This window comes from Lissotriton vulgaris, chromosome 10 (genome assembly GCF_964263255.1).
Source record: "Lissotriton vulgaris chromosome 10, aLisVul1.2, whole genome shotgun sequence".
NCBI classification, from domain to species: Eukaryota; Metazoa; Chordata; class Amphibia; order Caudata; family Salamandridae; genus Lissotriton; species Lissotriton vulgaris.
In genome coordinates this window covers 448511587-448537579 of record NC_141698.1, presented here as the reverse complement: position 1 = coordinate 448537579, position 25993 = coordinate 448511587, and the positions used below count along the sequence as shown (strand labels likewise).

General features: G+C 48.5%; 1 protein-coding gene across 1 annotated transcript in view; it reads left to right on the top strand.

Annotated features, from left to right (window-relative positions):
* Positions 1-25993, top strand: part of IFT140 (intraflagellar transport 140) — a 1373663-nt gene that overhangs the window by 957833 nt on the left and 389837 nt on the right. Inside the window, exon 18 of the mRNA XM_086941301.1 lies at positions 9263-9465. Coding sequence (XP_086797427.1) covers positions 9263-9465 — 203 coding nt within the window. The remainder of the gene's footprint in view (positions 1-9262; positions 9466-25993) is intronic.

Here is a 25993-nt window from a genome sequence, read left to right as displayed (position 1 = left end):
AAATCAGTATCTCTGACATTTTTAATATGTATGGCAGTAGTGGCAGCCTTCCTTTGCACATGGGAAATATGTGTTTATCCTAATACACTTTCATCATAGGGTCTTCCCAGCTTCCCTGTGTGGGCATTCAGCACAACTTCCAAAAGTCCATAATGTCTCTGATACAAATTCTAAATTATCTAGGAGCCTGTTTAAATACAAAGTGAAATTAGTGTCTCCTCCCGAGGAAGAAAGTGCCATCCATATTTCTAAAATGTCTTACAAACCAAACTCTGCTCTAATGTGATAGAATACATTTATCCAGGCAGTACTAATAGGACACTCATTGAATCTGCAGTGCACAGCATCCAACCATTAGGGAATGTTTTTGTGCACAACATATTATTGTTTTACCATTCCAAAATGGCCAACACATCTGTTCTAAATGCGGTGTGTATGCTGGAACTTTAAAACAACAATGAACTATTTACAATATCTTTTCAAAGCAGACACCTGCTGCTAAGTTTAGTTTTGTTATTGGATGCATATGATTTTTTGTACTTGTATTCTTTTGATTTATTTTGCACAGATTGTTGATTTTGTTTGTATTTTATTGTGTCAATGAGTGAATGCAAGAGAGTATGTTGATGGATGTATGTATGAGTGCAAAGATGAGTAACAGTGCATTTATGACGCCTTAGTGAGTGCCTAAACCTATCTTTGAGACAAAAGGCACTGTCATTCATAATCAGATCTATTGGCATTGCCAGTGCTATTTCAATCTAAATTGAAGTGTCTTCCATTTGAACCTATTCATGAGCCTTGGTTGAGAAAAGTCTGAGAGTTCACAATTTGTAAAGTAGCTACATGAAAGACACTTCATACTTTAACCAAACATTGTTTGTTTTCCAGCTCCATGATGCCCTTTTTTAGAGTATCAGCTTGTGCTTCAGTAAACTAAATACATTGTAAACTGCAGTTTAGATTCAGATTCTAGATGAGAGCCCAATAGTCGACCAAACTGCTCTAGAATTATTTCTGGTTGAGTGTCTTTTCCTAGTATCCAAAGATTCAGTGAAGATCCTTCGATGCCGAAGGACATGTTGTTTACTTGTAACCCTAGTCCTACAGTATAGGGATCTTTATTGAAGCCATAAGCAGTCCTCTCTCCTCCCTCTCTATATTTCCAGTGGCAGGGCATTCTTCAGTGAGCTTTAGGTTTAAAGCATTTTATTAAGACAAAAAAATAGGGAGAGGGAACAGGAGGTTAGAGTTACATACATCATAGCAAAGAAAATGAGCTGATATCACGAGTGCGACGGTGGACTAGGCCGCTGTGAAAAAGGAAGCAACAGCAAGTGAAAAAGGCTCAATATAAGCAATACCTCCATTCCGAGCATAGTCAACACCATCAGTCTGAGCATTGAAAATAATAAGCAGTAACACAAAGAAACCCAACCCGCCACCCCCTAGAGCCCTCCCCCAAACACCCCAACTCCCCCCACCACCCCCGTCCAATGTACCGCTAGAACCACTACCTGCACCCCACCGCACCCCACCCCTCCAGGAACCCAGTCCCTCCACCCCCCTAGTCAGCTGGAATCACCGGTGGCGTCAACCTTAGGAGCCTGAGGTACCTTGGACAGGTGAGTTCCCTAAATTCAGTAGTTAACAGTGCCCGAAAGGGTTGCCACAGCTCTTCAAATTGGTCTATCTCCCTTGCTACCGTGAGTGACAATTTTTCCATACCTAGCACATGCCAAAGCCTATGCAACCAGCCAGTGATGGAGGGGACCGTGGTAGTGCGCCAGTGGATGAGGATGTTCTGAACCGCTGAGCCCAGCGCAATCGCGATTTGCCTGCCCCTACGGGACTTCAGCGGGTACATCAGGCCATTAGGAAGGCCCAGTAATACATACGCCGGGAAGCGCTGTAACTCAATTTCAAAGTGTGTATCCACCTCATCAAGTACCTCCTTCCAATATGCGGCCAACAAGGGGCAATCCCAAAGAATGTGTGTAAGGGTCCCCACCTGACCACAACCTATCCAGCACACCTTCTCAATATTCCTATTCATCTCGTGCAGTCTCTCAGGGGTGTAATACCAGTACGTGGACACCTTGGTGAATGTTTCAGTGAGGCCGGTGTGATATGCTGAATGTCGCGCCCGGTGTGCAATCTGGTCCCACTCCTTGTGGCTAAGTGTCCTACCCAATTCCCTGTGCCATCGTTCCCTGCCCGGATTATAATAGTGAAACGGAGGGGGCTGTAAGAACTTGTAAAGATCAGTGATCAGTTTAGCATCCGAGGCGCGGGTCACCAGCCACCGCTCATATGGTGTTATCTGACGATCAGCAGTGTCCCGCACCTGGGGTTGAAGCGCCCAGTGCCGGACCTGCATATATCGCAGTCTATCAGACTCCGTCAGGCGGAACTCCTGTTGAAGCTGCTGAAAGGGGACCACCCCCTCCGGCCCATAAATCTGAAAGAGCGCTCGGCAGCCCGCCAGCCGCCAGTGGGAGAACGCGCCCGGCTCCATCCCTGGGGAGAAATCAGGATTATCCACAATGGGCGTAAACGGCGAGGGGAACGTGGTGAGGTCCCGAGTCTCGCAAACCGTGTCCCATACCATCAGGGGGACCCTCGTGACAAAGGAAGCATAAAGGTTGGGAGGGCGGTGAGCTCGACGCAAGAATGGAATTTCCTGGAGGGTGCGGCCCGCCACCGCCTGGTCCTGAAAGAGCCAGTGCTTATCGGATTCCCACCTGCTCCACTCCACAAGGTATCGCAACTGCGCCGCCTGAAAGTATTTCCGGAGGTCCGGAATACCAAGACCCCCCGCCTCCGGAGCAAGCGTGGAGAGAACTCTCTTCATCCGTGGCTTGCGGCCCTGCCAGACAAAGCGCGCGATGTCAGCTTGCGTCTGCCTGATCCAACCCACCGGAGGTTGGAGCGGTAAGGCTCGGAAAAGATATAGGATCTGGGGCAGAACCGTCATCTTGACCGCCGCAATCCTGCCAAGACAAGACAACAGGCCTTTGCTCCAGCGGCCAAGTTCCTCCTTAATCTTCTTACCGAGAGAGGTGTAATTAGCCGTTACCATCGCCGGCAACGTCAGCGCCAGCAGAATCCCCAAGTATGGCACCAGGGACGATGACCACTGCATGGGGAAGAGCCGCTGGAGGTCCCGTCTAGTGTCCGCAGCCAGAGACACGTCCAAAGCCACCGACTTGCCCATATTCATTTTAAAACCGGCCACATGTGAAAAAGCATCCAACTCGTGGATGCAGGCGGGAAGGGATCTCCTGGGGTCATCCAGAGTCAGCAGGACATCATCCGCATAGAGGCTAACCGCGTGAACATACTGGCCCATCCCGATCCCGATTGCGTCCGGGTTTTGGCGGATCCTCTGGGCAAACGGCTCCATGTAAAGAGCAAAGAGGAGTGGGGAAAGGGGGCACCCCTGCCTCGTGCCGCGCTCGATTGCAAAACTCCGGGAGCTGCACCCGTTGACCCTCACCACTGCGGAAGGGTGCCTGTAGCAGTTGAAAATCATCAAGCAGAATTTATCCCCAATGCCAAATTTTTTAAGCACCTGCTCGAGATAAGGCCAGTGAACCCTATCGAAGGCCTTCTCGGCATCCACCGCCAGCAGCATCCGCTCGGCCGGGATCCGCGAAGCCTTCTCCAGAATGTGCGTCACTCGCTTGGTATTGTCGACAGTTTGTCTGCCGGGCACAAAACCAGCCTGGTCAGCCTCAACCAGGCCCGGGAGGTGCAGGGCCAGCCTGGACGCTAGAATCCATGTGTACAACTTGAGGTCGACATTCAGGAGCGAGATGGGCCTATATGAGCCGCATAAGGCCCGATCCTTCCCAGGTTTCGGAATCACCGAGACTGTCGCTCTCAGGAGATCCGGTGGGATGGCTCCCGATTCGGAGAAGGAGTTAAACAGCCGAGCAAGGATAGGGGTCACAACCGGGCAAAAGGTTTTGTAAAACAGGGACGTGTAACCGCCCGGGCCCGGGGCCTTCCCATGCTTAAGTCTGGCAATCGCGGAAATCACCTCCTCAACGTGGATATCACGCTCAAGATATTCCGCCTGAGCAGAGTCTAGCGCCGGAAGGGCCACAGAGTCCAGATAGTCCACGGTTTCCCGCGGCGAGGAGGGCTCCCCGGTGTACAGCGCCTCATAGAAACCACAGAAGGCTTCCGCCACCTCCGCGTCACCCGAGACGGCCACCCTGTCTGCACCCAAGAGCTCCTTCACTACGTTTCGCTGTTGCGCGACTCGGAGCCTATGCGCCAAGAGTTTGCCACACCTGTCCCCCCCTGTGATGAATGCATGCTTTAAGCGTAACACTGCGTATTCCGCCCTGTCCATGTCCAGCGCCGACAATAACTTCCTGGCAGCCTTCAACTGCCTCCAAACCCTTGGAGCACCCGTACGGCGGTGGACTTGTTCGAGCTCCCTGACCTGGGAAGTCAGCTCCTCCCTCTTCCGTTGCCGCTCCCTGTTTTCTGCCGAGGAGATAGAGATAAATTCCCCCCTGAGGACTGCCTTCAGCGCCACCCACTGTGTCGCCAACGAGGTGTCTGAGTTACTATTGTGTGCCTGGTAGTCCCTTATCGCCTCCTCAATGTGTTTTACCACTGTCTTCTTGTGCAGAAGGGTGTCCCTGAGGAGCCACACCCCTCGAGAGGGGGAGGACGCCGGCCACGCAAACTCACCCACGACGGGCGCATGATCAGACAGTGTCAGGACCCCAATGTCCGCCGCCGATAAGCAGCGGCACGCATCGGTCCACTAACCAGAAAGTAGTCCAACCGTGCGTAGGTCCGGTGCGCATGCGAATAATAGGAGTAATCCCTATCTGTAGGGTGGAGGGTGCGCCAAAGGTCATGCAAATCCATGTCGGCGATACGGGCCTTCCCGGCCTGGGAGAGTTCCCCAGTCTGCGGGAACCGCTGCGCCGACCTGTCTACTGCAGAATCAAAGACAATATTTAAGTCCCCTCCTAGTATGACATGACGATCGGGGGAAGCAGTCACATCCACCAGCACTGAATCCAAAAAGCGTTCCTGATGGTCATTCGGGCTATATAAGGAGCCAATAGTGAACGATATGCCCCCCAGGCGGAGGCGGTATGCCAAAAGCCTCCCCTTCTGTTCAGCAAATTTATACAACACCTCCCCCTTAAAGGAGCTCGCTAACAGAATAGCCACCCCCGCAGTTTTGGACGCAGCAGAGGAGAAAAACTGGGTGGGAAACCTGGCAGAGCGCAGTCTATGGCAGTCGCGGGACAGCAAATGGGTTTCTTGCAGGAGGCATATATCAGCTTGCGTCCCTTCTAGCAGTGACAAAATCGCCCTACGCTTAACAGGGTTATTCAGGCCCTTAACATTAAGGGTCACCACCTTCAGGGACGACATATCTCCCAGAGGCCGGAGACGCTACGTCGCGGGCAGGCAACCGGAGGGGAAGGGGCGCAGGGCAGCAGCGCAGGACAAGCAGAAATAGGCCAAGAGTGTACACAGGAAACATCGGACGGTTCTTTCCCAACCCCAAAACAACACCCAACCCCACCCCAAACGAACCAATGGCAACTAGACAAATACCAACTCAAACAACCCATTGTCTCAGTCATGCCCCAAAAAGGACAGGTCTGCAGAAAGTACCAAAAGTGGACGTCCGGCCACTCACTTCTCCCGCACCCTCCCTCCAACCCCCGAACCTGGCACCGAAGAAGCTATGTCCATCTCCCCCCGGAGTGAGTTTAGGCCGTCAAGGCCACACCGTTCGAGTCAGCTGAATCCCTGGCCGCTTCTCTCAGGGCACTGGCCATGTCCGCTCTGATGGTGGGCGAGTCAGGCCGCCCAGCGCTCGCCGCCGATCTCCGTCTCGCCAACCTCCGTCGTCCTCCTCTATCTGAGAGCCTCCAAGACGGCGTCGCTCCATCCTCTTCCGTAGCTGTGAGCCCCAAGACTCCGCAAATGTCCTGCAAGGAGCGCAGCTGGTGCAGCACCCCGTTCCAACGAAATATCAAACGAAAGGGATGCCCCCAGGAGTACGGCGTCTCGTGCTCACGCAGGAAATCGGTCGCAATCTTGAAGGACCTGCGCTTCTGCAAGGTGATGGCAGATAGGTCCTGATACAGCGCCACAGGTCGCTCTCTAAACATCAGCGGCTGCTTCCTACGGGCCTCTGACATGATGCGCTCCTTCATCGGAAAGTCAGGGAGGTAGGCCAATATGTCTGGCGGAGGCGCTGCCGACTGTCGCTGTCGGCCGACCCTGTGGGCCCTATCAATGCGGATCGGAAAGTCCGCTGCCTCTCCTAGAATGTCCCGGAACAGGTCTTGCAAGTAGCCCATCAGGTCTGTCCCCTCATCTGAAGACGGTACACCCCGTACCCGGATATTATTTCGCCTCGACCTGTTCTCCAGGTCTTCGGTGTGGGCCTGGAGTTCAACACACTGCTCCCTGAGACGGAGAACGTCCTGTTGCAGGTGGACAATCTCGTCGTCCCGACGTTGGGCCGCTGTCTCCACCGTCTCTATCCGCTCACCAAGGCCCTCCACTTCCCTGCGGACCTCGCGTACCTCGCTGGCCACCTCCTGCTTCAGCGTCTGGAAGTCCGCTTTAAGCGAGCTGAACAGGTCCTCCATGAAGGATCTCGTGACGGGGGGCTCACCCCCACCCGTGTCCGCAGTGGCCCGGGAAGAGCCCGGAGACGGTTGCGCCCTGTCCCGTTGTTGCTGGGCCCTGCTGAGCATGTCCGGCAGGGTACGGTCCCCCTTCCTCGATCCTCCTTTTCCAGCCATTCGTGTCTCGCACCCTGTCGCGACCAACTGAAGCAGGGACAAAGGCTCCGGCCACTTCGAGGAGTTTCCAGCGGCAGCAGAGTCCCTCAAGAAGGGACTCCCGGCCAGATAGGGAACCTGCGCCACAGATGACAAAATGGCGGGCCAGTCCAGTCACAAAGAGCCGATCGGCGCCCAGCCAAGAGTCCAACAGGGGCCCCCGTCGGGGGAACTCCGGCCGGAGTGTCCCGCAGGAAGGGAGAGGCGTGCAAAAGCGGAGGTGCCGGAGGCGACTTCAAGCGACACTGAAGGAGGGCCGCCTCACCTTCGCTGTGAAGACAAGATGGCGGTTGGGCGGGGCCGGGAAGATCGCCCAAGCCCGGCGATGTCGCCGAGGACACTCCAGAAGCCAGGCCCACGGGGGAAAGTTCCAACCAGGGCCGTCGGGCAAGGAAGGAGAAACAGTAGATCTGGCTCCGATCCCAAGCGTTGTCGTCAACCGGCCACAGGGCCGGGGCTCGCACCCCTTGGGAGGCCACCACCGCTAGTCCAAGCACCACCTCGCCCACACGGCAGGGTCCCCGTGCAGGGAAGTCACACAGCCGGTGTCCCAGATGACAAAATGGCGGGCCAGTCCAGTCACAAAGAGCCGATCGGCGCCCAGCCAAGAGTCCAACAGGGGCCCCCGTCGGGGGAACTCCGGCCGGAGTGTCCCGCAGGAAGGGAGAGGCGTGCAAAAGCGGAGGTGCCGGAGGCGACTTCAAGCGACACTGAAGGAGGGCCGCCTCACCTTCGCTGTGAAGACAAGATGGCGGTTGGGCGGGGCCGGGAAGATCGCCCAAGCCCGGCGATGTCGCCGAGGACACTCCAGAAGCCAGGCCCACGGGGGAAAGTTCCAACCTGGGCCGTCGGGCAAGGAAGGAGAAACAGTAGATCTGGCTCCGATCCCAAGCGTTGTCGTCAACCGGCCACAGGGCCGGGGCTCGCACCCCTTGGGAGGCCACCACCGCTAGTCCAAGCACCACCTCGCCCACACGGCAGGGTCCCCGTGCAGGGAAGTCACACAGCCGGTGTCCCTCAGGCGATCCCCATCAAGCATCGGGGCGGTCTCCACACCAGATCGCTAGACATCAGCACCAGGCCCAGCCGGGATGTCCGGACAGCGCCCTGATCAGCTCCGCCTCCAAGGCGCTCCGCCGTCCTGAAACAGTCTTCTAAGGTGCTTCCACCGGAGCGATCGGGACCAAAGTAGTATCAATACGTGCCCCAAGGTCTCCGCCGTCCGTTTCTCATCCTATGAGCTTCAGCGGGGGGAGAGAAGCTGACGAAAAAGGGCTCGGGCCTAGTCGGGTCGGAGGAGCTGCGGGAAGAAGCGTCCGCTCACCCCGCCATCTTGGCCACGCCCCTTCTGTGAGCTTTAGAATGTGCAAGCACCTCAAAAAGGACTGATACTGTTGTGCAACTGCCCGTATAAAGCATGCTGGGATATGTAATCTACCGGCTCCTTAAAGGAACAGTGCATGTTTTTCAGCTTCTCTTTGCATTCTACTTATCAGGCTACCTTTTCCTCTATTCAACTTTATTTCCTTTGATCTTAGGGTCTCTTTGGGTAGCTTAATGGAGAGCTGGAGCTGCAATACTGTTTTTTTGTGTAAAATTAGGAATTCAGAAATAAAAGCCGTGTAGGCTATGGAGGTTGCACCTACATTCGGAAATCCCAGCATACACCCTATTTAAATGTACATTTTGTTATTTGAATTTGATGTATTACAGGAACTCTGCACGCAGACGGGAATAGTCTGCTTTTATGACTTTAACGAAGATCCATACAACGCAGAGCTAGGATTACAAATAAGTAAGATTTCATTGCAACGTCAGTTCTAGCATTTTGGGGAAAGGGCAGAAGGATGGGATGAAAAATGTGTGTACAAAAATTAGTTGGGGATCTAGTTCTGGGATGGTGTATCTTGTTGAGATGAACATGTCATGTGCTGATATAATGGTCTCACATAGTGTAAAATCCTAGAATATGATAGCATGTAAAGATCTCTACCCTTTATTCCTAATAAATACTTCTCTCTTTTGTGTGCCATATTGAAATACTTTATTGTGTTTGGCTGTACAGCTTCTACAGAGAGACATTCAAATGTATTTATTAACCTTACTATGTTAAAAAAAAACCTTCTTAGTTTACGCGTGAACCTTTCCTGTTTAATCTAGTTTCAGAACCATATGTTGTTGCACCAACCTTCTGTTAAAACACACTTGCCTGTTAATGTTATGTTCCTTTATAGTATTCCTCACATTAGGTTATATACGTTTAACCTGTGGCTATACTCCTAGTTCCGACCTTCCATTCACCTTGTATGTCACAACCCTCGACTGTCTGCAGATCTCTACCTCCTCGAGATACTGATCCGTTACTATAACAGAAAAAAGGTCCCACCAGTGACTTGGCTCAACTCTGTCATTTTTTTCAGTCTGGAGAGAAAGAGAAAGATGCCAAAGCAGAAATTGGGTCTTCCTCCTCGATTCCCCAGATGGTGTCAAAAAGGCCACTGCGGGACTTTGTCGGGCTGGAGGATTGTGATAAGAACACACGTGAAGCTATGCTGAACTTCAGCTTCTATCTTACCATTGGGGATATGGATGAGGCCTTCAAGTCTATCAAGCTCATCAAGAGGTAGGAGAACAAGTCCTTTTCAGCATCATTTCTCCTACCATGGCTTTCTCTCACGCTGCTTCATTAATCCATGTAACGTTTCTTCATGCATTCCTTTGTCCCCTGTGAGGTCTCTCTGTAAAGCCTTTCTCTTCTTCCTCCATTGCAAGTTCTGCTTCCTTATATCTTTTTCTGGAATCCTATGTTGCGGTAATTTCCTTTGTTTTCTTAGTCATTTCCCTCTCTTCAATGATGGTTCTCTGCTTCCACTGATTGCTTCTGAAGTCTTCATTCTTAATCCTTCTAGTCCTTCGTTATAGAAAACACCCTTGCTTGCTTCATTGCCATTGTCATGCACCTTATCCACTGAGTGTGCAGAAAACCATGTTAGTTTCCGAGTTTAGCTCTGCATATGCTCTGGAAAATTCTGTTTAACATTAGCTGAACATTATATGGTTTCATTGTAGTCTATAAAGAATAGCCAACGCATTATTAAAGTTGTTGCCTATGTACCGTTCTGCGTTCGGTTTACAGCTTAGTGCACAGCATTAAAGCAGTAGATGTTTAAATTGGATACAGTACTTTTCTGGAAGTAGCACTGTAGTACAAATATTTAACTTTCCAGATAATGTATGATCTTCCTCCCTGACTGTGTTACAGGACAAGTGTGCTGGTATTACTGTGTTGTCTTCACTAGCAAACATGACTGCAAAAGCTTATCAAAAAAAGATGCCGCCACATTAACATTTTAGGTGCTCTCCTATTGGAGCTTCTCTCCATGCATGCATTCACCACACCCCAAGGCAAAAGGTATCCCCACTTGTTACTTTATTTCAGCATCTAAGGTAGGAAGGATTGAAATTGTTGGGCAACTGCCAGTATAAAGCATGCTGGGATATGTAAACTGCTGTCTCCTTAAAGAAACTGTGCATGTTTCTCAGCTTCTCCTTGCATTCTGCTAATCAGGCTACCTTCTCTTCTATTCAGCTTTTTTTCCTGTGATCTTAGAGCCTCTTTAGGCAGTAGAGGGAGAGCTTCAGCTGCAAATCTGTTTAATGTGTACAATTGAGAAGTAAGAAAAAACAGCCGGCTTAGGCTAAGGAGGTTGCACCTATATTCGAAAAATGCTAGATTACAACTTATTTAAATGCACATTATGTTTGAATTTGAAGTATTACAGGGTCCCAGCACACAGCCGCGAATAGTGTGCCTTGATGACTTTATTGAAGATTCGTACAAAGCAAAACTAGAATTACAAGTAAGTAACATTTTCATTGGAACAGACATTCTAGCATCCCCACTTGTTTTGTTTTTTCAGCATCTCAAGCAGGGAGCGAGCCTTACTTTTCTGATGCTTCCCACTTTGTAGGCTGCGTGGTTGTTCTTTTTGTTCTTTTCCTTGCTCATCTTCCACCAGATTTGGTTTTGTACGATGGTGTGTGATGCCACCTGACTCCAGTGAAATGTTATCATATCTTAGACTGTTGTGGATCCAGTGAAAAATTTAATGAAATTGGCGATTTGTAAGAGCGCAACTTAACCCGGAGGCATCAAGGCGCAGAAGATGGAAAAAACAACTGAGTGGTCAGATGCATCAGAAGGAAGCAGCACTTAAGGATATGATTCAGCAAATAGCCAGGTTTTGAGATTTTTCCGGAAAAGGGCAAGTGATGGCTGAGTTTTAAGGTTGGTTGGAAGCGTGTTCCATAGCTTGGGGGCGAGGGAGAAAAAAGCCCTCCCGCCCCAACTGGCCTTAGCGATCCGGGGGTCGCAAGAAGATTTTTGTGAGCAGATCTCAGTGTTCTGCCCGGGGTATAGAAGGACACGAGAGACCCAATGTCCTTGGCACCCAAGCTATGTAGGGCCTGATAGGTCAGAACCAGGACCTTAAAGTTGATCCTTGCCTGAACAGGTAGCCAGTGGAGGCTTTTTCTGATTTCTGTGACAGAAACACGTCTTGGGGCATTCACCACAAACCTGGCTGCAGCGTTCCGAATAGTCTGTAGGCGATGGATGAGTTTTTTGCAGATACCAAGATAGAGGGCATTGCAATAGTCCAGGCGGGGTGAGATAAGAGCTATAACCACCTGTTTCCGGGCATCGGGGGAGAGATAGTGCACTAGCTTCCTGAGGATCCTCAGGACCCCACAACAAGTTGACACAGTTTTGCTAACTTGTTTATCAAATGCCAGTGTGGTGTCAAAGGTGACCCCCAGGTTTCTGGCAACTAAGGACGGCAGAGGGCAGGTTCCGAGGGAGGGTGGCCACCGATCCGTGGACCAGAGATCTTGTTTGCCACCAAAGATGAGGATCTCGTTTTTTTCACCATTTAGCTTAAGGAAGTTCGTGGACATCCAGCCTGCCACGGCTTCCATGCAGTTCTTGAAGTTGAGAGCCGTGGACTCCACAGAATGGGATAGGGAGACCATTATCTGGGTGTCGTTGGCGTACGATAAGACTTCCAGTCCGAAAGATCTAACAAGCTTTGCAAGAGGAGCCACATATATGTTGAACAACATAGGGCTCAAAGATGAGCCCTGTGGGACCCCACAGTGCAAAGGCTTGGCAGAGGAAAGGAAGTCACCCAGTTTGACTCTTTGGGAACGTTGGTTAAGGAAAGATGTCAGAAGACTAAGGGCTGGTCCTTCTACTCCCATTTCACCGAGCTGCCTAGACAAGATGGTTGGGGACAGGGTGTCAAAGGCGGCTGTAAGGTCGAGCAGGATCAGGATGGTAGGATGACTTCTGTCGACCTTAGCGCGGATGTTGTTGACTACCACTGTAAGGGCTGACTCGGTGCTGTGCGCCTTTCGAAAGCCATTCTGTGAAGAGTCAAGCAGGCTAGCTTTGTCCAGAAAGGCGCTGAGATGGTGGTTGAGGTGTGATTCAAGCATTTTGGCTGGGGCAGGCAAAAGGGAAATGGGACGAAAGTTTTTAAGAGTGCCAGGGTCTAAAGTAGGCTTCTTCAATAAGGGCTTTACAATAGCCAGCTTCCAAGGTTCAGGGAAGACACCATTTGAAATTGCCAGATTCATAACCTCAAGGTATGGGGGGGAGAAGGACTTCTCTGCAGTCTTTCAGAATTTTGAGAGGGCAGGGGTCCAGGGGGAGCCAGATTTAAGCTTATCTAGAAGAGCATTTAAGCCTTCATGGGAGAGGGGAGGAAAGTTGGACAGGCGTTCTGGAGATGCTGGAGGCGAAGAGGGGTTAGGCATAGGGTCTGGGAGTGGGACGTGAACTTGAGTGGAATTAAGGGTTTCTAAAGCAGAGTGAATATCAGCGATTTTGTTGTGAAAAAACGTGGAAATTTGGTCACAGAGTTCTTGTGTCGGGACAGTGGGATCTGGAGACGGAGTCAGAGAGAGGGAGTCCACAATTTTAAAAAGATCTCTAGGAGAGCTGAGGGAGTTGGTCAGATCGGTGAAATAGGATTGTTTGGCCGCTAGAATTGCGGGCTTATAACTTATGATGAGATTTTTATGTTTGGTCTTTTCCTCAGGCTCAAGATGAGTTCTCCAGAGTCTTTCCTGTCTCCTGCATTCCTGCCTACGTAATATGAGGGAGTCCGAGAACCAGTGGGCCGAAGGGCGTTTCCTGGCGCAGTAGTGGGGTTTCATTGGGGCTAAAGTATTGACTGCTTCAGAGATGGTGTTAGTCAGCTCCAGAGCGGCTGCATCAGTGTTGGGTTTGGAGGAGGAGATGAAATTAGCGATAAAGGGGATGAGGGCTACTTTATTGATGCCTCTAAAATTCCTTTTAAGAGTCCAGACACTATTTTCCTTGAGAGGCGGATCCCATGGACCGGGGTCAAAGTCGAAAGGAACTGCCTTATGGTCGGACCACGAGAGGGAGATGGGAGGGCCCACTTCCAATCTGGTGTCGTTGGAAAAGATCCTGTCTAAAATGTGGCCTGCAGAGTGGGTGGGGCAGTTTACCTTTTGTAAAAGGCCACAGGAGGCCAGGGAATCGACAAGCGAACCGGTGTCAGATGAATTGGGGGTTTCCAGATGGAAATTGAAATCCCCAAGGATGGTGAAATTGGGCACATCAATAAAAGGTTCAAGGATTTCCAAAAGGCTGATGGGGAAGCCCGACCTTGGACCAGGGGGTCTGTAGATTAGAACGCCCGTGAAGGATACAGTAGGGGAGGGGTTGAGAGTACAATGGGCGGCCTGGAAGGCCTTTTGGAGGGAGGGAAGGCAATCAATGCAGCAGCGAGATGAAGTTTTATGCAGTATGCCTATACCACCGCCATTCCGGCCAACTCTGTCCTGTCTTACCAGGGCATAGCCGTCAGGAATGGCATCAACCAAATCAGGACCAGCAGAGTCTGAGCCCCATGTTTCTGTGACAAAAACCCAAGAGGGTTTCCTGTCAGAAACGAAATAATTAAAAGCAATATTATTTTTCACCAGAGAGCGGGCATTGATAAGAAAGCCAGTCTCGTTAGATTGGAGAGAGGGGGTATGCGTCTCAGTGATAGAGGTCGCGGGTAAGTGAGGGGGAATATACTGCTGGTCATTCTTAAAACACAGACAGTTATATCATTTCAGAAGTTCCTCCGGCCGGAGTTTATGGCGACATGGTAACCTAGTTGGTAGGAGTGCTTTCATGGTGCTGATGGAGTATGTGGTGTGTGGAATGGGAGAGGGAGTGAAGACAACAGCCTGTCTGGCCCCTGGCGCGGACGGGCGCAGACGGGCAGGACTCTGGCACGACTCCGGCACGTCCGCTGCTCGCGTCCGCTGCGCGGAGTCATGACTGTCCCCTTTTATAGTAAACTAGAGCGCGTCACAGCGCTAATACTATCCCAAGATGGCCGCTAAATTCGTAATGCCCTGCCGAGAGCGATCAGCCTGTTAATCGGCTGTGGCGTGGGTCGGGCAGCGAGGCGAGGGGGAAATGTAAGGTCAGGTTACAGCTTTGTATTCAAGCTAGTGACAAGAAATACATTTTTAAAACAAGCAATAAGTAATTTTTTAAATCAGCAAGTGCAGAACAGACCTCCCGGCTTCCGCCTCAGGAGGGTAACGAGCATACAGTGAAACACGCACTGCGTGCAAAGAGACCCCATTTAAAGTAAAGTAGAGCGCGTCACAGCGCTAATACTATCCCAAGATGGCCGCTAAATTCACAACGCCCTGCCGAGAGCGATCAGCCTGTTAATCGGCTGAGGCGTGGGTCGGGCAGCGAGGCGAGGGGGAAAGGTAAGGTCAGGTTACAGCTTTGTATTCAAGCTAGTGACGAGAAATACATTTTTAAAACAAGCAATAAGTAATTTTTAAAATCAGCAAGTGCAGAACAGACCTCCCGGCTTCCGCTTCAGGAGGTTAACGAGCACACAGTGAAACACGCGCTGCGTGCAAAGGGACCCCTTTTAAAGTAAACTAGAGCGCGTCACAGCGCTAATACTGTCCCAAGATGGCCGCTAAATTCACAACGCCTCTGCCGAGAGCAATCTGCCTGTTAATCGGCTGAGGCGTGGGTCGGGCAGCGAGGCGAAGCGAGGGGGAAAGGTAAGGTCAGGTTACAGCTTTGTATTCAAGCTAGTGACAAGAAATACATTTTTTAAACGAGCAATAAGAGAATTTTTAAAATCAGCAAGTGCAGAACAGACCTCCCGGCTTCCGCCTCAGGAGGGTAACGAGCACACAGTGAGATGCTTGAAGGAGGTTCATGCAAGGAGTCTGCAGGAGCTGCACCATCCATTAGAAAGAAAGTTACTGAAGTAAAATATTTTTTCTCCTAACTCAAACAGGATTAAAAAAAGATGCAGTTTTGCACTAATGTACAAAGTGTACTTATCTACTAATCAGCAACGTATGGTAGGCGTATGAAAACTGAAAAGAGTAAGAGAAAATGGTCCAGGAATTTCTGGTTCTCTGGTACCTGTCTTTGGTGTAAAGAACCACTCCATGTTATCCAGAGAACCCCCTTGTCTTGTTCCTGTTAGAACTCTATTGTAAAAGTGTCAGGGCAGACCATAGGACATGCTATTAGGTATTTTATGCTGTTACCGCTCCAAACTCCTGATATGTTTTAAGAGCGGGAGGACTAGACAGTACAGCCCAGTGTTATCTATTGCACAGTGTTATTTACCCGGTCAACAGTTTTGAAATGCAAATCAACCTCTGCCTTAGTGACCTAAGTGTTCCCCACCATCCATTATTAGAAACTGTTCCAAGATTCCTTCAAATTGGGGCATCCTATAACTTATTTTGTATAGTAATTTCTCAAAGGCAGCCATTTCATGCGTATCCTCTGGCCAGTTTTGTAAGGTTAGGTTGTGACTGTTTTTAAATGCTTAAACAAGAATAGAGGCCAGTTTTACTGCGCTCATCTCCACTCTGCATCATTTTAGCTGTTTTCCTCCGTGGTAATGAAATATCGTTTAAAAAATATATATTTTACCTGTTTATTTCCAAAACAAAATATTGAGCAAACATGAAGCAATAGTTCCACCACATTATTACAATGTAAGCATGAAGCGCCCCAGAACAAGATACTCTACCTATTTATATTGATGCATCTGCACACATCATATTATTAACAGATGTCAGACAACAAATTAAAAGGTAACAGTAAGAAACAAAATAAGCTTATATGAACATGTACTGCCTTAGATTTAATTTAAGACCAAAGGGTACCCATGGATGACAAAAAGGAGAAGATGGAAAAGAAAAAAGAAGGGGAGCAATTTATTTGCCAACAGCACAATACATTCAAAGAGCAGGAGACGCTGTCAGAGAAGCCACACAACCCCTTCTTGTTCTTAAACTGCAAAATGCCAAGTTGTGAACCTAACCATATCTAACATGAAGCTTTATCATTAGAATTGCTGTTCAGCATTTCAGGGTTTCAAATGCCAATCAATTAAGTTCATCTAATTCCCATCTCTGTGGCTAAGACACCTCGTTGTGGTATTATGTGCTTATGACCATTTGATTATCTTCATCATTATCATTAGCTTTGAATGGCAGTTCGTGTTGATTTCCAATTCATGGAACATGCTCTTTTGGCAAGGATCAGGGCCACATCAGTGAAGCAATTAATGTGCTTGTCTCTTTTGGGTCTAGCCATCAGATCAAGTTTGCTCCTGCCGTGCACACTTTCTGTCTACCCATCCTGGCCTACACCTTGACCGCTATCTGCTGCCCTTAACCGCACAAATGTGGGCAGGCCACACCGTGTGAATGAAGGAAACATCTTCTACAGCGCTTCTGGGGCGTTTACTAGGGATCCCTGGAAACATTCTGTGTGACCTGTGAGGGGTAAGATAGGCACAGTGAAGAAAGTTAAATTGCATTACCTTCATTTAGGTAACTGTACCGAGGAACAAACATATGGTAGAGAACTGATTAGGAGTAATCATTATGCTAATTTGAGCCCCACTGGGGCCACGAAGAAGATGTTAGTGGCATTAGTGATATTGACCAGGCCAACACCTTTCCTTAAAACTTGCAATTTTTGCCCTGTAACATTATTGTGCTATATAAAATGAGGAACTCTGAATTTCTGAAGAGAATTCTTAAAAATAATTATATTTTATGTTAACAGGCGACTTAGTTAGAAGGAGAAAAATTACATTTTGAAGTTTTTTTTACAAATTTGTACTCAATCGTGTATTTTGGCCACTGGTTGCCCTTCGGGGGGGACAGGGGCTTATTGCTTTAAAATCTACAAAACTTGCAAGAAACATCAATGATATACATGCACAAGCAATCACTTTCACCCTCATGCCCTAATTCAATTGGAGTCCCTCAAGGATCTACATTACCTCCATCACTGTTCAACCTGTTTGTCGAACCTCTTACAGAAATTCTACGAAACTCAAAGATATCCTATCACATGTACGCAGACGACACGCAGATATACATCAAGATTGCGTCTCGGGAAGACATCAAGTTAATAAATGAGGCCTTAAAAATGTAATTACAATGGTTAACGAACAATCATCTGAAGCTAAATGCACAAAAAACAGAATTCCTACTAATTTCACCACCAAAGAGCCACACAGAAGTGACGGAATGGTCCAAAATGATCACAGCGTTAAAGTGCACCCCTACCCTAGTTGACTCAGCGAAATCACTAGGAATCACGCTGGATGAGAACCTAGACAGGAAAACCCATATCAAATCAATGGCAAAAGTGCCCATTTTCATTTGAACTACATTTGAAAAGTGAAACCGTTCATTTCTAAGGCGGATCTCAAACTGGCAGTCCAATCACCAGTTATCTCGAGGATTGAATATGGATGTACAACTTTAGCAGGTTTACCAAAAATATCCACAGCGCCACTAAAAGCATGCCTCAATGCAGCTGCAAGACTCATCACCGGATCGAGGAGATTCGACCATATCTCTCCACACCTGAAAGCATTAAACTGACTACCTTACAAAGCCAGAATTCAGCTAAAAATTGCATCTCTTACCCACAAAGTGCTCCACTTTAATACACCAAGATACCTTGCCCAGAAAATTGAATTATCTGGAGGAAGCAGACCAGCCAGGAGGGACAAGGAGCTGTTGCTGAGGCCACCCATCTTCCTGAAGAAGAAAACATATAATAGGCCCTGAATCTGAGACGTTTACATGGTGTTCTCGCGAGGACTTCATATTGCATGAGCCGGCCATCTTGGCCTCCCTGGATGCCACAATGGTTTTTGATACGGTGGAGTGGCCATATTTGTGGGCTGTACTTGCTAAGTTTGGGTTTGGTCCTGGCTTTATAGGCTGGGTCAAGCTCCTATATGAGGAACCGTTGGCGCAAGTGGTTGTGAATGGTAGGGTTTCAGAGCCCTTCGTCCTTGGTAGGGGTACGAGACAGGGTTGTCCGTTATCCCCGCTCCTGTTTGCTCTTGCTCTCGAGCCCCTTGCTGCGTGGATTATATGGGAACCATCGATGAAGGGTATCCGATGGGCCCCTGACCTCGAGGATCGTATTTCGCTTTACATATTGTTGTACCTGACTTCGCCCCGGAAGTCGTTAGTCGTTATGTTCGATGTCCTCACCTCCTTCGGTAAGAACTCGGGTCTGGTCATTAATTGGACTAAGTCTTATATATATGTCCTATCGGGAGAGGTTCCTCTTCTGCCACATGATTGCCCCATCCAGGTCACTCAGACAGGTTTTAAGTATCTCGGGGTGTATGTTTCCTTAAACCTGGCGGCCCGATATGAACAGAATTTGCTCCCACTGTTAACCCGACTGAAATCGGACGTAGTGCGCTGGCGTAAGCTACCGCTCTCGCCGCTCGGCCGTGCTGCACTCTTTAAGATGATGTCGCTACCGAGATTTTTGTATGCCCTCCAGAACACTTTTGATGTAATTCCTGCGAGTTATTTTCGTACCATCGAGAGTCTTCAGAGAAAGTTGGTCTGGGACGGGCGTTCGGGTATCGCCCCCACCAAGTTGACGCTTCCATGGCACGACGGTGGCATCGCTCTCCCTGATATCAAACGGTATTATTGGGCGTCCCAGCTGGGGGCCATTAATCATGGTATGTATAGCCCTGGAATAAACCCAGCTTTTGCCTTGGATAAGTGGGAGTTACCGGGGGTGATTACTATAGAGCGCTTTATTTTCGTTCGGGTAGAGGGAAACTTTCCGGGCCCACAAAGATTGCCGTTCGGGCCTGGCACAGTGCTAATGATGCGATGGGATGGAGGGATCGACTGACCCGTGCGACCCCGCTTTATGCCTCTGAGAAACTAGAGAACCTGTGGAAAACGAAAGGATTTGAAAAGTGGGATATGATCGGTATTAGTACTGTGGGTAACCTCTGGGTGAAAGGCAAGTTTAAGACTTTTGATGAATTGAAGGCTGAGTACGACCTGAGTGACAGGGAATATTTTCGATATGCCCAGGTTCATCATGCCTTGACTTCGGTTTTCCCTGATAGTGCCGGTATTCCGGAGTCTTCTCCACTTGAGGATAGAATATTGGATGGTCATGTGCCAGATAGTACTATTTCCCTGATTTATAAGAAGCTAGTTAATGATAGGACTGACCTGTTGGTGTCCCTTCGGGATGTATGGACCCGTGACGGTCTTGGATTGGACGACGAGGATTGGCAATCTGCTATCTCTTCTCCCAAAGAGGTCGCGATTCCGGCCCGTTTCCGTTTCGTACAATTGAAGATTCTGCATAGCGTCTATGTGACTGGCCCACGCTTGGTTAGAATGGATTACTCAAACGATGGTGTTTTGTAAACGTGGCTGTGGGCTGCTTGGGACGTTTCTACATATAATTTGGGAATGTCCAGCAGTAGCTGATTTTTGGATGGGTATAGACAATAAGATGAGAGAGGCTACTGGTGTTGATTTGTTGCCCAAGGCCAGACGTTGTCTCCTCAATGTGTGGGAACCAAATGATTATAATGTCCCACAGACACAGTGGGCAACCCTAGGGAACATGGTAGCAAAGAGGGATATAGCGCAGTTGTGGGGCTCTCCCAGATCACCCACGGTTGAGGCTTGGATGGAAAACATGGACTGGTGCATGTTCAGGGAGAAAACGGTCTATGTATCACAGGGAAACCCAGGAAATGGGGTACGGTATGGGGCCACTGGAATACTTACCGTGGAGACATTTGCACTCCTCCTCTTGTAGAAGTCCCTGAAGTTCCACTCTCCCCCTGACCTGTCATTCCTTGTAGAGTACGTGAAGTAACTGACTCAGTGTTTGTCTCTCCCCTGACCCCGTCCCCTAATATGACTTGAACATCTTATTGTATGGTATTTTATTCCTTCCTCTCTTCTGGACTGATATCCGATTGTACTGTGTACTTACCTTGTTTGTTTTATATCATTTCAATAAAAAAGAGTTAAAAAAAAAAAGAATCCAACATAAAGTTACTTAAAAATATCAATAATCAAGAATGGACTTTAAAAATTGTTCCTTGTTGTCGATGACTCTGTCCAGGGCTATTACGGCGCCGTAAATAAACAAATCCCACAGTTCTGTCCGGCTGCAGTGTCACAGACCAGCTATGGTGTCAGAAAGACCTGCAAAATAGTAACTTTAGAAATGCAGGGCGTCGGGGACCTTTCAATGTGCTCTGATGAGCCCGCCTCAGCAGGCGCCGGTTCCTGAGTTTGGTGCCGGAATCGTCGGGCCCTTGAAGTCACTCGTGTTGCAGATTGAACTCCGAGCGGTTGAAGTCGGGAGTGCCAGCGTCATGGTTGTGGTGTGAAGAGTAGCGGTGCAGGTGCAGCGTGCAGTGATCTCAGGTTGCATGCAGGCAGCAGTACAGTGATGGTCGTCCAGCGGCGTCAGTGAGACCAAGGCTGCGTTGCTAAGTGGGGCAGTGCTTGTCATGGTGCGTGCAGGTCACGGTGCAGGCAGTGATGGTGCATTGCTGTGGCAGTGTTATCGGGAGCCCCAAGGCTGCAGTACAAGATGGGGCAAAGCGGAATGCGGGCCCACAGATCGTGATGCAAGCAGCGGTGTCGGTGGGCGATCTGAAGTCAGTAGCGCTGACGCTGATGGGCTAAGGCTGCGGTGTGCGACGGGGCGGTATGTCGTGTACCTTACGAGCTGTACCCCAAACCACGGTGCAGGCAACGTCGTGGATGTCAACTTGGAACAGCATTGTTGGTGAGACCAGGGCTGCGGGCGAAGCGGGACAGTACTCTGTATTCTCCACGAGCAGTGTCCACAGGTCACAGTGCAGGCAGCTGTGTCTGTGATGGCGTTGTGGCGTCGTCAGGGATACCAAGGAGGTGGTGTGAAGCGAGGCGGTTCATGGTGTTGTGCCCACAGGTAACAGTGCAAGCAGCGGCTTGTTGGTGGCATCAGTCAGACCAGGGCTGTGGTTTGAAGTGCGGCACTGATCTGTGTGGTGCCTTCAGGTCATGGAGTCTGCAGCGGCACCGGGGACAGTGTTGTGATGATTTTTCCTCTGTGCCAACTGAAACAACCAGTTCCAGGAGCTGGTGCCCAAAGGATCTTGAAGTCTTTGCTGTTCCTGAGACTTCATAAACAGGGGGCAAGCTCTACTTCATGTGCTTGGAGACACTCAGAAAGAAGTTGCAGAAAGTTCAGTCCAGTCCTTTCTCTTCCCAAGACAGAAGCAGCTACTGCAGGTCAACACAGCAAAGAACACAGCAAAGTGGTAGTCTCTCCTCACAGGTGCTCTAGCTCTTCTTCATGGCAGGTTCCTTGATCCAAAAGAGTTCTAAAATCCTGGGGTCTGAGCCCCAATATTTATATCACATTTTTCTTTGACGTTTTGTAGTGTTGGCATAAAGTTCTCCTGACACATAATCCAGTTCTATCCTGCTCAGGCCAGGTTCACTACAGGAGATGGAGACAGCGTTGTGGAAGGCAGACTCATTCCATTCAGGTGCATGTGACAACGCCTCCCACCACTCTAGATGTAGGATAGACCCATCAGCAAGGCTGTGAATCACCCAGGAAAGGTAGGACACACCTCATCCTCGTTTGTGTCTGTCTAGTGTGAATGCACAAACCAGCCCTTGTCAGTCTAATATCCAGACAGCTAATAAACAAACTGGCAGGGGCACATGGTTGGTTAGACAAGGAAATATCCACTTTCTAAAAGTGGTATTTCCACACACACAATATAAAAATCATCTTTACTAAAAGATGCGTTTTTAAATCCCGAGTTCAGGCATACCAAACTCCACTTTTCTTTCTGCTTCCACTGGCAAGCTACATTTCTAAAAGTGTTAGATAGCAGCTACTGTGCTAACCTATGGGAGAGATAGCCTTGCAACAGTAAAATCTAAATGCACTGTATTTCACCATCAAAACATGTAACAATGTCCTACCTTTTCCCCCACACTGCACTCTGCCCACAAGGTTACTTTGAGCCTACCTTAGGGGTGTCTTATATGTGAGGAAAGGGAAGGTTAGGACCTGGCAAATGGGTGCACTTGCCAGGTTGAGATTGCAGTAGAAACTGCATGCAGACAGTACAGTGGCGGGTCTGAGAACACTTTGAAAAGCTGCTTGTAGGGTGGCACAATCTGTGCTGCATGTCCACTAGCAGCATTTGGTTTACTGGCCCTGGGCACACACAGTGCACTGTGCTAAGGACTTAGGAGTAAATCAAATAAGCCAATCACAGAAACACCAATCCATAAACACAATTTACAGTAGGAACACTTTTACTTTATTACTCTTCAGCAGTATTAAAGTGCACAGAAACACTAAACCAGCAAAAACAATATCCAGAGTTCTGCCAAAAACAGGATCCAACTCCAAAGTCGTTTGCTAAATTATGTGTTCATGTACAGTATGTTTTTGAAGCTCTAATGCAGGGGTCTCCAAACCGGTCCTGGAGGGCCGGATCCATGCCAGATTTTTTGGATATCCCCATTGAGATACATGTAGTTATTTTAAAAATCTGGCATGGATCCGGCCCTCCAGGACCGGTTTGGAGACCCCTGCTCTAATGTCTCTCTGGTAGATTTCCTATGCTCTCCAACGTGTTTTTTAGACCATGTCCTTTCCCCAAGGGTGATCAGTTGTGTACTGTCTTATTTATCTGGTCTGCCTAGGACATCAGCCACCTGTTTGATATAGCAGAGCCTAGTGATTTTCAAGTCAAGGTTGCAGGCTAAGAAATCCTCAGTGATCTGTCTATTAAGAGTGAAGTGAATGTTGGACCAAGCTAACAACCATAATACCATTGTTGCTAGTTTGATATGGTCCTTCACACAGACAAGACCAAGTTCTTGATGCTTAAAATAGTGAGGACTGCTAAGTGGCAGACCAAGGAGACACTCGAAAAAGCGATTTTATTCTACCTGGAGGATATTTCTTTGGCAATATCCCCAAATACTGACTCTGAAAATGAAAATCGGTTAGCACTTTCAATTGTAACTTTCCAGTAAGGGCTTACTCGGTTTGTTTCCTACATTCTGAGCGATATTGAACCGAATGGCAACAGATTGACCATATCTTAGGCACTGGACAAGGCAAATGTTACTCCTGGGTATGAGAAACGGTAAACTTGCCACAGTACCCCAGAACTTTGACTGAGATGCCAAGATCTTCAGGTTTTGATGTTCTAGAGGGAGCCTGGAGGAAATTTCTAATGCAACAACCAAGGCTAAGAAAAGCATCAATGGTGGTTTCCTTGTGGCTACTACTGTGAGACCGGTACAAATTAACTACGTTGGGGTGCTTCCAAATAGAGTTAGCAAAAAGTAATGGAATTTCAGCCACTTTCCATCTTAGCCTTAGGCTCATCTCCTTGACTACCAGGTCTTTGACTCTCTTCTTGACTTGTTTCTTGGTGACTTCTTGTTTGGCTAATGCCAAGATTTGGGGATTGTGGTCACTAAATCCACTCACACTGGTGCCCCCAGACTGGACACAGGTATGCAGCATCCGCTAGACAAAGAAATAGTTGATTTCTGTCTGCACCTTCGTCCTATTAATGTCCGGATATCCCTCTGTGTCCCCAAGAACTGCAACTATGTTGCACAAATCAAAAACAGAAAAACTTTGAGCAATGAAATCTCCCAGGCATCTATTTTAGTACAACAGTACCCTTTGGTGTGAACTAAAAATTAGTCTATCAGTGTGGGACTTTCTCTCATTATCACATTAGAATCGCTCCCTTGTACAATCCTGAAACATTGTGAAAGTGAATTACTTCGGTGTTTCAATTTATCTAAAACACAAAATAGGATTCCTACGTTACAAAAATGATCCCTCAAAGAAGCATGATTATAAAAATTACTGAGAAAGAAATGAAATTGCTGAGGGCAGATTATCAGAAGATTTGTATTCCAGAATGGGACTGGGGTATCAAAATTGCCTTACACTTAAAAAGAGACCCTAAGAAATGTGACAAATCCACACATAGCTCTTCAGAGGAAGAGGGAGAGGCAGAGGAAGTTGCTTGAGTATCCTTCCTAGGTTATTTCATCCTTCACCAAAGATTCTTGTAGCATACTAACATTGAAAGTTTTAATATAAGTCTTCCAGCCCTCATCAGTTAATTTGGATGCTATTCCTAATCGATACCTGCATATCATGTTCACGCGCCGCAAAGGGTGGCTAGCCACAAGGCATTTTCTCTGAATATTGTCAACTCTAATAAAGGGCGGAATCGGCCACCAAATCAGCTTTCACCTCACAACTTGTCAGGCCAGCTGATTCTCATCGGACAGACGTTGAAAACAATTAAGGCCTGAAAAGGGATTCACAGGTCTTGGGAGGGACGGGTCTCAAGTGCCATGGTTCTGAGAATGGATATCAGCCTGCAGGTTACTGTAAAAGAATCACAAGAGTATGTTTCTGATGCAGTCTGTCTACAGTGACCTTTATGGTTCTTGTAACAGGAGATATTTAGCCAGTTGGGGCTGTTAAAAATGTATAATGATACAGTTTCTCCTTGATATTTTAAGAGAGGGACCCACCAAAGCCACCCTTCTCACAAATAAGATGTCATAATTTGCAGTATTAAAGTCAGTGTGCTGAATGAGCCAATGATAAACCTTATCCATTGGTTGGTTAGCAGTGTCAATGGCCTTCCTTGGTCGCACTGGAACATTGGCCAAAAAAGCCAACTTAAGAACAAGCTACAGGTGGTGAATTAAAAGGTGTTGGCTGAGTTAATAAACTTGGGCTTCCATAAATCCCTATCTCCAAGTGCCTGCTCTCACTAGTGTCATGTCTCCCCGAATTTGTCGCTTGTGCCCCGTCACTTTCTTACTTGCATTAATGGGGTTACGTAGGGTAGATGACACTCCGTCAGACTTCTTCTTGAGATGGCCAGTTGGAGGTTGCTCTGGTGCTGTCTCTGTATTAGAGGGAGAAAACACAGTTGTGTACCACTGGTATAAGGGATGGGCTGAGGCTGATCCTATGAGTTTAATAATAATGCATTCCATCTCTCAACTACTCAATTATTGGGCTCAGAGAAACCTTGATCATTCCCTTTAACTTATCATGGAGCATATCCCAGGACAAAACTTTCCCTCCTCACACCATGGTCACAGAACAACATTCAACTGAGCTGTTTTCCACACCAGCTGTACGCTTTGGAGCATGAATTCCCTCTTTTTCTCTTTGCTGTCGGTCCAGATTTATTCAAAGGTGACAAGTCCATGCCAGTGGCTTCACCCTGTGTGTCAAGATTTAATGCTTGGTTAGCCACCAATAAGGGACCCCAGACCAAAGGAGGCAAAGGGTCCGTGGTTGCTGATATGGAACAGGTGGGTTCTATGAAAAGGCGCTTCTGTCAAGGCAGTCTCCTTCTATATAACACCTACTGCCTGTTTCAAAGAGACTAAGTTGATACCCTTAGGTCTGAGATTAAGTTTACAAATTCCGATCCGTAGGGGCACCTGCCAGGGCTGCCCTCTCTCCCCACCCACTCCTATTCGCCTTAGCGATGGAGCGCTTGGCGGCGCTTATAAGCCAAGACCCCTTGATCCGCAGGTGGCGATGGGATTGGAGCCATGTGGACAAAATTGCCTTATACGCAAACAACTTGCTCCTCTACTTGGAATCCCGGGAACAGTCCGGCCCCAGGTCCTTGAGAGCCCTTACGGCCTTTGAGCGGGTC